We start from the raw sequence: 14,656 nt of genomic DNA, 5'->3' as shown, positions 1-14,656 counted from the left end.
GTGCTCCAACTTGAGGGGGGGTGTTAGGAAGATATGATAGAATATTTGCAATATCTTATAGTTAGGCAAGATATAATTTCTAGCTATATTTATGTTATTATCTTTTGCTAGGATTTAGTTTCCTAGTTTAAGTTGATCTTCCTTGGAGTCCAAGGGAGACTGGTATAAATATTGGCCTTGATGAATGAGAAAGGTAAGCTATTGAATCATAATATTGTCACTACACCATTCTCCTGCTTCTAACACTACCCACCTCTTAAGCAACTTGGTCATTCAGCCGTCAAAATTAAAAAAATTTACTGACAAAATTCCCGGCATACAAATTTCTGCTGCTTCATCTCCCCTACTACTCCCCTACTAAATTAACCAAGATCCCATTTCCTTCTTCTCACTTTCTCTCTCCTCCTTCAATTCTGAGTTGTGATCTTCCCCATTTTGCATTCAATTTTACTACTATGCTATAACTGCTTTTTGTTGCAATTTTCTGGGTTTTATTTGATCAGATGTAAGTGTTTTTTTGCTGGGAGTTTTTCATCAAAATCCCAACAAACGTAGAAGATGAGAGGTTCAATTGGTTCTTCCCCAAAAGCCCCGGAAGCCCGTCATCGTGTTTCTGCTTCAGTGTTCGTTTTCTCTCTCTCTCTAACTTTCTGTTTTGCTCTTAGAGTAGTATGATTTTGAATGTGTGTTATTTGTCGGTGGAATTTACCATTGTTTGATCATCTCAATTTTTGGTGTGTTAAACTATATGGGTATTTCGTTGTTTTTGTGGGTTCTTACAATGCGCTTGCTTTTTTTTTTTTTTTTTGCTGTGAAGAATGCTGAGTATGATTTTGTGTAGTTTGATGTTGATTCAATTGGCATTTGGATTTTCATGGTTTTGGCTTATCAGGTTTTTGACTAATTTACAATGCATATGAATGTTCTATGTTAATGGGGCTAGTCATTGAACCTAGATATCAAGGGCAGATGAGATTTTGGGGAGTCGTTTATGAGATTTGAGTCTTGCCTTGGGAGGTAGGCAAAGGTGAAGAGTGGAGGGGAGGGTTTGTGCTGAGAGATGTTGGCTTCCCCGCCTAACTAGCTATTTGGTGAAGGGTTGCTAAGTTATTAAGGGTTTGTTCTAATTGGCTGAGCTGAACTGAATAGAACAGAACATATTGAAGTTGACCTGACCTGACCTGAACTGAACTGAATATTTTATGAGAGAAGGAAATTAAGATAAGAACTAAACTGAACTTATTGGAGCTGAATTGAATTGAACTGAAAATAAGCTGAAGAGAACTAAACTGAAAATAAGGTGATAAGAACAGGCCCTAAGGCTTGGATACTCTTGTCGGGTATAGCCGTATAGGTATGTGCTCCCATTGTTTGACTCGGCTATTTTCTGAAATTAATCCTTGGTTTTGGACCAAAATGAAGGTTTGAAGAATTCATTCCCAAGTCGGAGTGTTGAGGATTTGACCCGGGTATTTGAGGTGCAATGAACTAGTGAAGAGTCCAAGTAACATAGGTATTGAATATGGGGGTGATGTAGGACTTATGCTGAACAAAATGAAGCAGTCATTTATATTTCTTGTAACTTAATAGGATGAGCTGCTCTACTTGTGACTGTGTATCTGTGTGTGTGTATTTAAAGTGGGAATGGGGTTGTGGGGAATTGGGAGAGAAGTTGCAATTAGTCATATATGAAGTGTAATAGTATACAAATTACGACCCCGGACCCAGTAATAGTATATAAATGCTTTCCGGTCATTGTCTAACTTTTAGAGCTAATTTAAGTTCACTTTTAGCTCCAAAACAATGTTGTATAGGAGCTAGTATACTTTTCAAGTTTTCATAATGTTGGCAATACGGTGTAGGATAACTAGGATTCATTGAACCAGTTTATTGAGCAATAATATACTCATTTCTCTTACATTTTTGTTAAACTTGTTATATAGATACAAGAAGAAAATCTGACATTTTGGATCCCGTGTTTCTCTTCTTTGATTACACATGTTAGCGGCCTGTTGTCTTATTCCTTACATTCTAATTCTCAGTATAAGGATATTTGAGCACTACTGTTAGTAAAATTGGATTCAACACTGCCCTTGCCAGTCTAAATATTTTGCTTGCTAATGTTTCTCCGTTTTCTTGAATTTTCTCAGCGAAGAGTCAAGCAAAAGAAGGTCTCTAAGACATAGAGATAGTAGAGATGTAGAAAAGGCATCATATACTTCCTTCCAAGATAGAAGTTATAACTGCAAGGTTACCCCATTAAAGTTCATCCTAATTGTCATTTTGATTGTAACATCTTTGACACTTCTTCACTCTCCATCCCGTCAGCATACAGAAAATATGTCGAAATCCAATGCTCAGTAAGTTTCTTCTATTTCACTGTTCTTCGAGCTATTCCTCTGATTTTAGTTCTATTTATGTCAATTTAAAGTTTGTTATTCCAAATAAATTCAAGTTTTTAGCTTTCCTGCTATATTTTGCATTATCTGAATCAGTGACCACATCTGTCGGTTTCTTCTTCTGAATTCACGCATTTCCTGTGTTTATTTTCTGAATTTTATAGTAGTGACTATCATTTATTCTATGCAATTTTCTTAATACGGATTTTTATGAATGCAGGATGAGCATTGTAGATAGATGGAGAAGGGAAAGTCATGTTGACAAGCGCTATGTATCTGATCTAGCTATTGATTGGAATCACATCTCCGAAGTCCTGGAAACTCTTAATGATAAGAATGACTATAAGGCTATAGGCCTGTTAAATTTCAAGGAAAGCGAACATGATAGTTGGCAGGAAATGTTACCTTCTCCTGAGCATATGATTTTGCATCTGGACCATGTTCCTAAAAGTTTGACTTGGGAAACACTATATCCTGAGTGGATTGATGAGGAAGAAGACTTTGAGATACCTAGTTGTCCTTCTCTTCCCAGTATTCAGGCTCCTAGAAATGCACGTATGGATCTCATTGCTGTGAAGTTGCCTTGCAACAAGCTAGGAAAATGGTGGAGAGATGTTGCACGGCTGCACTTACAGCTTGCTGCAGCAAAACTTGCTGCATCTGCTAAGGGGTCATATGACCTGCATATACTGTTGATTTCTGATTGTGTTCCTATCCCAAACCTCTTCCTCTGTAAGGAACTTGTGTCGCGTGCTGGGAATGCATGGCTGTACAAGCCCAATCTCAATACCCTAAGAGAAAAGATTCAGCTTCCTGTTGGATCATGTGAACTTGCGCTCCCTCTCAATCCAAAAGGTATTATGTCTTTGTAGATGTTATTCTATTGGTGCCAGTCTGTCTTTTGTGTTTTAAAGATCTAAAAGATAGATATTCATTGTGCTAAAATGTTTTGTATTAACTCTGGATGTGTATGTTGTTCTATTGAAATTATGACATGGCATTAGTATGAAGTAATCTTAGACTCTTAGCTACATGGCTTATACTTAGAACACCACTCAATTTGGTGAGGATGCTGTTAGTCCTTGTCGGCCCACTTTAGCATGTGCACAAGGTGTGTGGAAGGGTGTATGCTGTCAAACTATAAATTGCTTTGCGATTTTTTTTGAAGGAATTGCTTTGCGATTCATACTGGTATTTTTTTTTTTTTCCTGTGCTGACATAACTTTAACACAGACACACCGATGTATCACTCTAATGAATGAGAAAGAAAAGCCAATTAGCCAGGATATTGATAAAAGCTCAGTTAGACTAATACATAAGTACCTGCAATTCCATTTTGATAAATGTATTTCATTGACTGAGGTATTACAAGTTTCTTAGTATGATTTTTGAAAGAAACATTCTATAGGGACAAATATTGAAATTAAAAAAAAAAAAAATTGCTGGCTCTGGAAAGTGTGCACAGTGCACTTTTGCCCCTGCAAAGCTGGGTTAATGTAGTTAAAAAGTTATTAAAGTTTTTCACAATTCTTAATTATGACCAAATAAAATCATGCAAGAATTAATGAAATTTTTTCCCTTTACTCGGGGAGGGTGAAGGGGTTGAATCCAACAGAGCTAACTGAAAAAGATGGAAATTTTTGGACAGTTTTAGAATAAGATGTCCAAATTTCCATGGATGATAGTTATGTACAATTTTGCTTGTTTATATACCAATAGTTTATTATCAGATGCACTTTCCTTCAGCCCTGAATCACCTGTGAATAATGGTGTCATTATGTCTTCTATTGTTATTGTATACTTTTCAACCTCCTAGTATGGTTGTATGCATGACCAAGTGTTCTGTATGCTGCATGATATTTACTAACTATTAAAATTTTAACTTGAACTTTATTTTTTTTTTTGGGATCCTAACTTGAACTTTTATTTCAGCCTATCTATCTTCTGGAACTGCACATCGAGAAGCATATGCTACTATCCTTCATTCGGCACATGTATATGTATGTGGAGCCATTGCAGCAGCACAAAGCATTAGAATGTCCGGTTCAACTCGTGATTTAGTGATACTTGTTGATGACACAATCAGTGATTATCACCGAGGTGGCCTTGAGGCTGCAGGTTGGAAGATTCATACCATCCAAAGAATCAGGAACCCTAAAGCTGAACCAGAAGCCTATAATGAGTGGAACTACAGCAAATTCCGTCTCTGGCAGCTAACTGATTATGACAAGATCATTTTCATAGATGCAGACCTTCTTATACTCCGAAATCTCGACTTCCTATTTGGGTTGCCAGAGATTTCTGCCATAGGGAACAATGCTACTCTTTTCAACTCTGGGGTTATGGTAATTGAGCCATCTAATTGTACATTTCAATTACTAATGGACCACATTAATGAGATTGAATCGTACAATGGTGGGGACCAAGGCTATTTGAATGAGATCTTCACATGGTGGCATCGAATTCCCAAGCGAATGAATTTCTTGAAGCATTACTGGGAGGGTGACGAGCCTGAAAAGAAAGAAATGAAAACCCGGTTATTTGGTGCAGATCCACCAATACTTTATGTGATCCATTACCTAGGCTTGAAACCATGGCTGTGCTTTCGGGATTATGATTGCAACTGGAATAATGAATTGTTGCATGAGTTTGCCAGCGATATTGCGCATAAAACTTGGTGGAAGGTGCATGATGCGATGCCTGAGAACTTGCATAAATACTGTTTGCTTAGGTCTAAGCAGAAGGCAGCATTGGAATGGGATAGAAGGCAGGCTGAGAAAGCGAACTACACTGACAGCCACTGGAAGATAAAGATCAAAGATCCAAGATTGGAAACATGCTTTGAAAACTTCTGCTTTTGGGAAAGCATGTTGTGGCACTGGGGTGAGAAGAATTGGACTGACAATGCAACTACTTCATCTTTACCGGTGTCAGGGATTAAAACAGCATCTCTTCCCTCTTTGTAGTTTCATGGTCTGATTTTTGTCCATCAGATATACATAGATTCAGAGATATAGCAAACAGAAACAACATTTTTTTTTTTTTTTTATTTTTTTATTTTTTTATTTTTTTTTTTTTCTGTGAAAAGTTTATAGAGTATGCTGGATATGCTGATTGCATATGCCGATTTAAACCCTATGAAGTTTGAATCGCTAGTCGCCCTCTAGTCTGATTCAACATTAGGCCTGTTCAATCTGATAGATCAATATTATGACTAATTAGGAACTTGCTGCAAAAACCTAGTTACATACTTACATTCACATTACACTTCAATGTCTTGCACAATTGCACATTACCATTGCAATTGCAATCCAATTTTCTTCTGTTAAGGAAAATGAAGCTCACTTCCTACAGCAAAAACAAATCAGCTTCTTGCATTGAAAATTTGAAATGCAAATCACAAGGAAACACCTTTCAGCTTAGAATCTCTCTAGTATTTTGCAATTCGATACAATATCTACTTCAAACTCTTCTCTCTAATTATCTTTAGCTTAGCCCTTCATGAATGGTCATCAATTCCATTAACAAACTTAGATTGGCGTTGGCAAAATCAGAATGACTTTAAAGGTTAATTTGTCCGTACATTCAATATTCAATCTTCTTCTTCAAACTACCTTTTTTATTTTATTTCTCTAATTAACATGATGATTGACTTAATATTCGAATTTTCTTCCCAATTTTTCTTTGCTTGATTAGTTGGATTGTTGACCTCTTGTCGATGTTGCCACATGGCTTTGTTACCTTGACCGAACACTCTTGACCTACTCTAGTCTCTTATACCAAATGGGTTGAGCCAAGCCAAGTAGCCAACTAGCCACCTCTAACCACCAGTCCACCACACCAATTATCCCTTGTTCCATCATATCAAATCACTCTCTGCTGCTCTAAACCCAGCAAAACAACCGTATCCAATAAATAGCATATATTTTCAAATTATTACCCAATTTCAAAACAAATGGATTTAATAACTTGGAATTTGAAACGTCCTTTAGTTTCCCCAATTAATTTGAACCGCCCAATTAATAGCAAAGAAAAGATAATCTTTCGATTTTGTAAATACCCTTTACAATTTAATCATCTTAGGAATAAACCCTGTTCAATTTCAATCACACATGCAAAAAAGAAGAAGAATTTACAGTTGGAATCACCAGTTCTTCAACCCAGCATTACTGAAGAAGTAACTGAAGTTGATGATGATGAAGAATTTGAAGAAGATATGATGACCTCTTAATTACTGATGATTTTGACGAAGGTATCTTATCTTACTCTTAATTATGCATTTGTATTATATATTGGAAAATTTTATTTAGAAAATATACATCTTTGGTGAAATTGATGTTTAGGTTTATGTTAACTTGATTATATGTTATGTTCTTATATACTTCGTAATTTAATTTAATAATTAGCCAAATGGGTTAATGTTAAATGGGTTTTTCATATGTTGATATATTGTAGAGGAATTTTTAGAAGATGATGATGATGATGAGGGTTACTTTGAAGATGGTGATGAGGGTTACTTTGAAGATGATTATGATACAGAGAATGCTGAAGCTTATGTAAGTTGTTCAGTTTATTTTAGCTGTTATTAATTAGAGTTGCTTTGATTTAATTACCATTTGGCTGATTGAGCTTTGGTGGAAGGCTGGAGATGGTGCCGAAGGCGGTGGGATATTACTTGCTGGTACATGGTGGGATAAGGAAGCATTAACAATTGCTGAAAAAGTTACTGACTCCTTTGATGGTGTTTTGGGAATATATGCCTTCAGAACTTTACCAAACTCCAGGATTCAAGTTCGGATTGAGAAGCTGACTACCAAGTAATTACTTAGTTATATATATCTCTTGTTTCGCGAACCAAAATCTAAGATTCATATTAATTTCAGTAGTTAAAAAGATCTTGCTACATTTATCATAGAGTTTGCCTTTATATTCATGTATCTATGTGCTTGTTTGGTTTAAATTAAAAAGGCATGAAGTGGAAGTTCTTGGAAAAACAGAAAATCGTGGAGCTGATTGGCTGAAAACACATTCGTAACTCTACTTGCTGGAAAGTTCAGTTCCCATGATCAACCAAACAACCTTTTATTCTACTTCCTAGGAAATGGTATTACCTGGTCAAAACTTCTTACGAAGCTAGGAAGTACTACTTTATGTTCAACCAAACAACCACTATATCTAGTTTGTTTTCCCTAGAAAACCCTTGTATTTGAAGTTGAGTGATGTAACCATACATATTGTGGAAGATTTTCAACAATTTTGATGATGGGCCTTTTGTTCAAGATTATATATATATATTAGGTCAACATTAATCTGACAAGAACCTGTGACCTTTGACATTTTAACTCAGAGAGCTGAGAATAATTTGTGTACTAGAAACTCCTCCTTTACAATTTTTTGGGGATTTAAAATTTTGGCTAATTTCAGTTAGCTGATGATTTGAAGCTAAAAGTAGTAGTGGTCTATCAATGTTAATGCCACTCCATTTCTGATTATTCCTTTTCTTTGGCCTCTTGACCAAATGAGCTGGATAATTTCCTCCATTGCCTCACTAGTGTTCCATGTTAACATTTGTAAAAATTGCAATATTACATAACTCACTTGTGGCAAAGAGACAAAGACTAAAGATCCAACCTAACTTGAGGAATAAAATGGGAAGTGTGTGGCAGATTTTTTTTGGTAGTGTGAAGAAGCATTAGATTCAGTAGAGTAATTTCTCGGTTATTTCCAAGACATTGCATATCAATGTTTCATGCTTGTGTGGAGCTAAAGTTAAGTATCCTTCTATAACCTGTAATTACATCATTGCATTGATCTATGAAAGATAACTCCACCTAAGAAATGTCTTTCATGAATTTAAAAAATTCCAGAATTTGTTTCAATTATATAAAAGAAGAACAAACATAGACAAATAATCTGTTCTCTTTCATATTTGTTTTTCTAGTTTTTAGTCCAAGTCTATTATCTGAATTGTTTATTGTAGTGGGAGACCGTTATTATGAGGCTGTAAACCATTAGAAGTAACATCATGTCATTTCACAGGTATGGTTCTCCCAGTATATCTGATATTGAAGCATTCTCAACAGCCTATAGGACACGGCTAGATGAAGCAGAACTAGCTAAAACTGTACCGGAGAATCTATCACTTGAGGTATTTGGTTTCTTCTTTTTGACTTGTAGAAGACTAGAACCCTTTTCTCTTGAGATATGCCTAGACAAGCTATTTAAAATATCTTTGTTTTCATGAAAATGTTTGTAATGCATGCTCTTTGTGATCTTGATCTAATTTCTGTTTCTTGAATCTATATATCTATTCTGTATTCTCATTGCATGCATAAAAATGTGGTGACCAGCAATGAAGGATAATTTTGCATCAACATCAACATTGATATCAACCCAATAATTAGTTAATGAAAAGATAGGATTGTCTCTTACCTCTATGATAACAAAGTGGATGTTTTTAATTGACCCCTGATCTAAAGTTACAGCCATTTTATTTGCATATGATAATAATGTGGACATGCCATTATTATGAGCAAAAAAATGCTGCTGTTTCGCTCTATTGGTAATGGACAAGTAATCAATATTAAAATTATGAAATTCCTATTAAGTAGGCGGTGTGTATGAGAGGGCACATCATAAGGAATACAGCTGAATGGAAATGAAGAAGATATAAATTGAGGCTGTTACAGTCCAATCAACCTTGCCTTCCTCTTGTGCTACTCTATTTCACTTCACTGGTTTGTCAATCTTTTTTTTTTTTTTTTTTTTTTCTCTCCCCGTGTGTGTAGAGGCATAGCCTCCTTGCTGCTGCTCTGAGATATTTCTCTGTAGGAAATCTTCCGCTGCACTTCACAATCGCAGTTACTCTTTGTCCTGAATTCATAGGAAAGAAGTTCTGCAAGTATAGGGCACTGTTTACCATTGGCATACTATTTTCAGATAATGTGCATCTAGAATTTTCCAGAACACTCCTATTCTTTCTTACAGAGATTCCAAATTTTGCTGAGGTGTGTATCCCTCTATGGGTTGACGTTCCACACATGCCACTTTGCCATTGCTTTGAGTATACTCTTTTCCTTAGATCTTGTTGTCTTTAAGTAGCACCCACTTTGAGTTTCCATGCTAGCTTTGTTTCTTTGAACCTTTTGAAGATGCCATATACCTCTGATCTATTGGCTGAAATCATCAATGAGCAAGATAAAATGCTTGGTAATGAGAGTTTTGTGAATTTGCGAATATCTGTGCGGAAAATTTATTGCTTTTAAAACAGCTCTCTTTAGGTAAAGGTTGTCTAATGCTGTTTTCCAAGCTGACAAAGGCTCACATAGGTTTTTTTTATATTCTTTTTATTTTTTAAAATCTAGATACAGGGCAATCTGTTACCATATTATATTCCTGTGAAGTTCATTGAGGGCATTCCAATTTTTAGCGTTCATACAACCTGAGAGAATGTCTTTGGAAAGATTTAATAACCATTTCTAGCCATTTGTGCAATGCTCAGGAATTTTGCATCATACTACTTCCGTTTCAAATTATATGCAACGACTAGACATTTTCTACTCAACTTTATGTCAAATTGTTGCAAATAATATAAAACGGAGGTAGTCTTATGGAACTAATTTAATACTTTGTACTTTTTCCTGTTTGAATGGAGACAATACCCTTGTCTACAGAGTGTAAACTGTACAGTAGCTCCATTCCCCATCAAACTTTAATGTGGTATACAGTTTGCAGGAGATATTAAAACTGTCTTTATAGTGTCTTGTACCCAAAAAAAAAAAAAAAAAAAAAAAAAACCTTCTTGACAAAACAAAAATTTTCTGCTTGATTTTTTATTCTGCACTACTGCTGAAAATGACCAAGCCACATGCATTGTGGTTTTCTTTGTGTTAACTATCTTTCTCTGGCTGACTTGTTTAATTGTTTTTTCCAGAGAATTGCATCAGGAAATGTTCTGTACTGTGGCACTTTATCACTGTATTGAGTTTTATCAAATCCTTGATTTTCCAACTGATTCTTGTACAATTTGATTGTTTGGCCTTGTGTTTTATGTGCAAAGCAGTAACAGAAGAGAGCCATATTCCATTAACTTAATCATACTGAGTTTTGTTAGGCCCTTTGAACTTTGAATCTACTGTCAGTTTGTTGAACCTTTCTGTTAAAGCTCCGAATGCCTATTGCATAAAATGATAAAGTTAAATTATAAGTTTGATCATATTTGGATATTGATTAATGTTGAGGCCTTATTTATTATAAGATCAAATAATTAGTTTGGCCCTTAAAATCTTTTGAGCTCTATACCACTGTTGGTTTTATTGAGAAAAGTGGGAATTGAGAGAGGAGAATGATTTTGTTTTCTATTAATTGTATGCTTTCACACAAACAAAACTCAATTTATTGACCTCAATTATGTTACTGTACTAACTAAAATAAGGAGATATATTGAAAGACAAACATATATTGCTTGTTTTGTAGAGGATATATAATATGTGTAAATTTATAGTCCTGTTATAGAAGGACTGGCTTCCCTGGGAATTATGATAGTATCTTTGTTGAAGACGTCTTATTCCTCTGTAGTTTAGGCCTCAGTAAATTATTCTGCAAGCTGGTATGGCTGATGTTGCGGGTGAGCATTCAATAACCTCTACATTTGTTTCCTGTTTCTGGTAGTATCTCTACTGAATTAAAGAACCATGAAGCACACAAATTTTAGCCAGCTGAAATGGTAAGGCTGACGGTCCATTTGTATCTGTAACAAGCTCAGAGCACCAACTGAGAGACTTTCTGGCGTAGCCAGGATTTTTGCTACTCTACTTATGCGGTTATGCCAGTTACATACCCTTTGGCTTGTTTGCCATTAATGTAGGACTCAAACAAAGCAAATTCTGTTGTGTTATGTATAGTCTACAGATGATCACTTGTAGAATGGCATTGAAGGTTAAATTCTGTGTCTATCATCAGTATTCTATGGGGTGCATGGAAGTAATATGATAAAAGCATAAATCTGGAGTCATGCAGACCAAGCATAACCTTGCAAGTTGCAAAGGTCATGATAAACTATAAACTCCTGTGGATTTTGGCTTATGTTCCACTATGTTACTCGGACTTGAGTCCTTGTGTCAGACAGTATGTGTGTTAAAAGGGTTGGACTCAACTGTTTAATGATTTATTTTCCCCTAATGTATTCTAGTCCAAACTGAAGGGTCTAGTGTCGATAAATCTGCGGAGTTTAGAGGATTTGATGCAAGTTTTTGAGGTGAAATGATTCAAATGAAGAGTCCGATTTATTCAGGAGTGTGTTCATTGTGCCACGACAGTGGTATTTTGATGAAGGCACTCAGGCAGTCAGCCTGTATTAATAAATTCTGTGATTATTGAAGTGGACAAATTCATCACCGGAAGGGGTATTTTATTGTTAATCTGGCCTTTAGCGATTCAAGATGTTTGGAAATTTTTATGCCAACATTGCAACTTTTTAACTATCTACGAGGTATTGCCTCTGAATAACATCTTATGCGTTGAGAGAAGTCTGAATTCTTCTCTATGAAATCCTGGAGATTAGACTGTTCATTTTATCTTACTATTCTATTTTTTTTTTTTTTTTTGCCCTGTAATCATCAATAGTCTATCAGAAACTCAAAGCATGTGTTTAATTAAGTTTTGATATTGACAAACATTTAGATTTTTACCGCGTTTCCAGCATCTTCCTGTGCAAAGTGGATTTTTCCTGTTTGGAAGAAACCACTTGCCTCTGAGCTGGGAGGGGCTTTTCAGATTATATTGCGATCTGTTTCATTCTTCATTTTGTGGGTCAGAATTGGATTGTAACTTATCTTCTTATCATTTTGTTTGCTGCTATAATCAGCTTAACATGTTCAATGTTTTTCTTTTTTGTCCTTTCAGGTGTCATCTCCGGGTCTTGAGAGAGTCATTCGCATTCCACAAGAACTTGACAGGTTCAAAGAGAAGCCTATGTATGTCAGATATGTCACTGAGGCTGCTGATTCATCTTCCGAAAATGATGGTGTTTTCAGGCTTGTTTCATTTGATCTAGAAACAGAATGTTGCACCTGGGGTTTAGCTGATGTGAGGATTAATAGAGAAAAGGCAGGAAAAGGAAGACCAATGAGTAAAAAACAACGTGAATGGCGGATTACTACTCCTTTTGACTCCATCTGTTTAGCTCGCATGTACACTGAAATTTAATATGATTATATTACAGACATGTACTTTCGGTGTTGTTTATTGTCGTTGATCTAGAAGTTATTAAGAAATTAGGAGCCCTGCAGCTTTCAGGATATTCTTTGGATAGCATCAAATAAATATTTTGACCTAGCAGAATCCATGTAATAGATATACATTGTCCATGCTGTTATAGTAAAGTATAAAAATGTAACTTAAATTTAGGGGATTTTGGTCCTTACTGTTGTTTATCTGTAACTATAATTTGTACCGTCATATAAATGACAGATTGTTTTTACAAAGCGCTCGAACTGTTATCATAATATACATCTATATAATCTTCAGTGTTTCTGACAGCAAAAAGATTTTTTTTTTTTTTTTTTTTTTTTTTTTTTTTTTGGGTCCAGTTATTCTCCTGATTTTTTTTACTGAATTTCTTCAGTGAAGCTGACAAGACGCAGCCGTCGACTCTGTATACTGAGTTAAAGATTTGAGCTAATTATGTCTACTGTATGTTTCTGTTTTATCAAGGATTCTGAGATTAGGATTTTGCGAGTGTTATTGTTGTAATATGTTATTAGTAAGTTGGCAGCTTAAATTTCTTAATATATTTTAGGGGAACTGGTGCTTATGTTGTTTCTTTTGATTTGATTTTGCTGCCTTAGGATGGAATACAACAGCAAGACAGGACTCAGTAATGTTTTCTGCAGGAATTTCTCCATTATCTGGACATGAATCTTGCAAGTAAGCCAGCTTCTTCAGATTCTCTGTTGTTTCGAGTTTCAACCTAGGATTCATGGACACTTCAACCTAAATTACTTGGATTTCATATGCCAGAATTCATACTTATTTGAAAGTACCCTTGTTATCTCTCCACTACTACAACATGAGTTTGGACATTAACAATTTTGATTTTAACTTAAAAATTAAGAGTTTCCTAATTAAATAGCCGAGTCTGACACTTGGACACATACTCATGTCTAACACGAGCATCTAAAAGTTTGAATTTTATCTTTTCTTCTTAATAACTTGTATGAAACACGTTAAATAATTCTCCTTTCTTGTGCTTAAACCTGATAATTATGTTTCTCGCTACAACTTCTATGTTCAAAGTCCAAAGTAAAATATAAATTGAACTCCCTAACCTTGCACAATTCATTCAACAAGAATAGTATCACTACAATAACAGCTTTAAAAATTGAAAAATAAAAAAACATGTTATACTTTGGATTTTATCATCTTATGAAATCATCATTTATAGAATTTCTGACAAATTTTGCATTAATTTTTATAGTAAAAGAAGTGAGAAAAGAGTGATGTTTAAGATTCTTGCAATGACATTTCAGCATGCGTCACACAGTAGGAGGGGACCGTTACTGTTAGTATGCTTTTCAGTGCCTTTAATCATACTATAATGCAATGCAATATTACCATTGTTTGCCTCAAAGTTGCATTATTATTATTGTTATTTTCACATGATTATTAATCATACCCATTACATTATACGCCCTTCTAAATTGACCCTATACGGCTTAACGGCTCTACTACATCACCATATCATCCCCAGTCCCCCACCTATCATGCATGGAATGGCGCAAGCTGCCGCCTGTCGGAGCTTACTATCATCATTTCGCAGCTCCTATTTAACCTTTATATGAACTTATTGTTACGAGTATATCATTTCTCAGCTCTTACTTAACCTTTATCCGGACTTATTGTTATATCTTATTTACACTTAATTTTGTTCTTTTGGACTTTTTCGGAATTTTAGTTCAATTTAGCTCAATTCTATGAAGTCCAGATCGTTCAGGTCGGCTTTATTAAGTTCAGTTCAATTCAGCTCATCTCAACTTCATTTAGTTTAGTTTAGCTCCATTAATGTTAGTTTGGTACACTTAACTTCAATTAAATCCAAAATATAGGGTCTAGTTGTCACATCATAAGTTTATATTGCATTATGTGGATTTAGTTGCCACATTATTATTAATTATTATTATTGTTGTTATTATTATAAAAATATAAAAAAAAAAACCTACAAAGTCAATCAATTTACAAGAAATTGGTAGGGAGCCGAG

At 35.1% G+C, this 14,656-nt stretch overlaps 2 protein-coding genes across 2 annotated transcripts; both read left to right on the top strand.

Moving 5' to 3' along the window:
• Positions 1-311: 311 nt before the first annotated feature.
• Positions 312-5,640, top strand: LOC145614209 (putative UDP-glucuronate:xylan alpha-glucuronosyltransferase 3). The gene is made up of 4 exons (XM_081669228.1): positions 312-623; positions 2,151-2,360; positions 2,620-3,254; positions 4,332-5,640. The coding sequence occupies exons 1-4, from the start codon at positions 559-561 to the stop codon at positions 5,363-5,365; spliced, it is 1,944 nt and encodes a 647-aa protein (XP_081525354.1). The 5' UTR covers positions 312-558; the 3' UTR covers positions 5,366-5,640.
• LOC145613700 (uncharacterized) lies at positions 5,498-12,883 on the top strand. The gene is made up of 6 exons (XM_081668779.1): positions 5,498-5,541; positions 6,614-6,651; positions 6,855-6,955; positions 7,041-7,216; positions 8,439-8,547; positions 12,303-12,883. Exons 1-6 carry the CDS (start codon positions 5,498-5,500, stop codon positions 12,603-12,605), a joined length of 771 nt encoding a protein of 256 aa, XP_081524905.1. The 3' UTR covers positions 12,606-12,883.
• Positions 12,884-14,656: the final 1,773 nt, after the last annotated feature.

Source organism: Chenopodium album, chromosome 25, assembly GCF_948465745.1.
Source record: "Chenopodium album chromosome 25, dcCheAlbu1.1, whole genome shotgun sequence".
NCBI lineage: Eukaryota > Viridiplantae > Streptophyta > Magnoliopsida > Caryophyllales > Amaranthaceae > Chenopodium > Chenopodium album.
This window is presented reverse-complemented; position numbering and strand designations above follow the sequence as displayed.

Bases quoted from the DNA above. Each gene is read 5' to 3' on its own strand.
- LOC145614209 (XM_081669228.1), top strand. From the start codon at position 559: ATGAGAGGTTCAATTGGTTCTTCCCCAAAAGCCCCGGAAGCCCGTCAT. The intron at 2,361-2,619 runs GTAAGTTTCTTC...TTATGAATGCAG, and splicing joins ATGTCGAAATCCAATGCTCA to GATGAGCATTGTAGATAGAT. The intron at 3,255-4,331 runs GTATTATGTCTT...CTTTTATTTCAG, and splicing joins GCTCCCTCTCAATCCAAAAG to CCTATCTATCTTCTGGAACT.
- LOC145613700 (XM_081668779.1), top strand. From the start codon at position 5,498: ATGCTGGATATGCTGATTGCATATGCCGATTTAAACCCTATGAA. The intron at 6,652-6,854 runs GTATCTTATCTT...GATATATTGTAG, and splicing joins TACTGATGATTTTGACGAAG to AGGAATTTTTAGAAGATGAT. The intron at 6,956-7,040 runs GTAAGTTGTTCA...CTTTGGTGGAAG, and splicing joins CAGAGAATGCTGAAGCTTAT to GCTGGAGATGGTGCCGAAGG.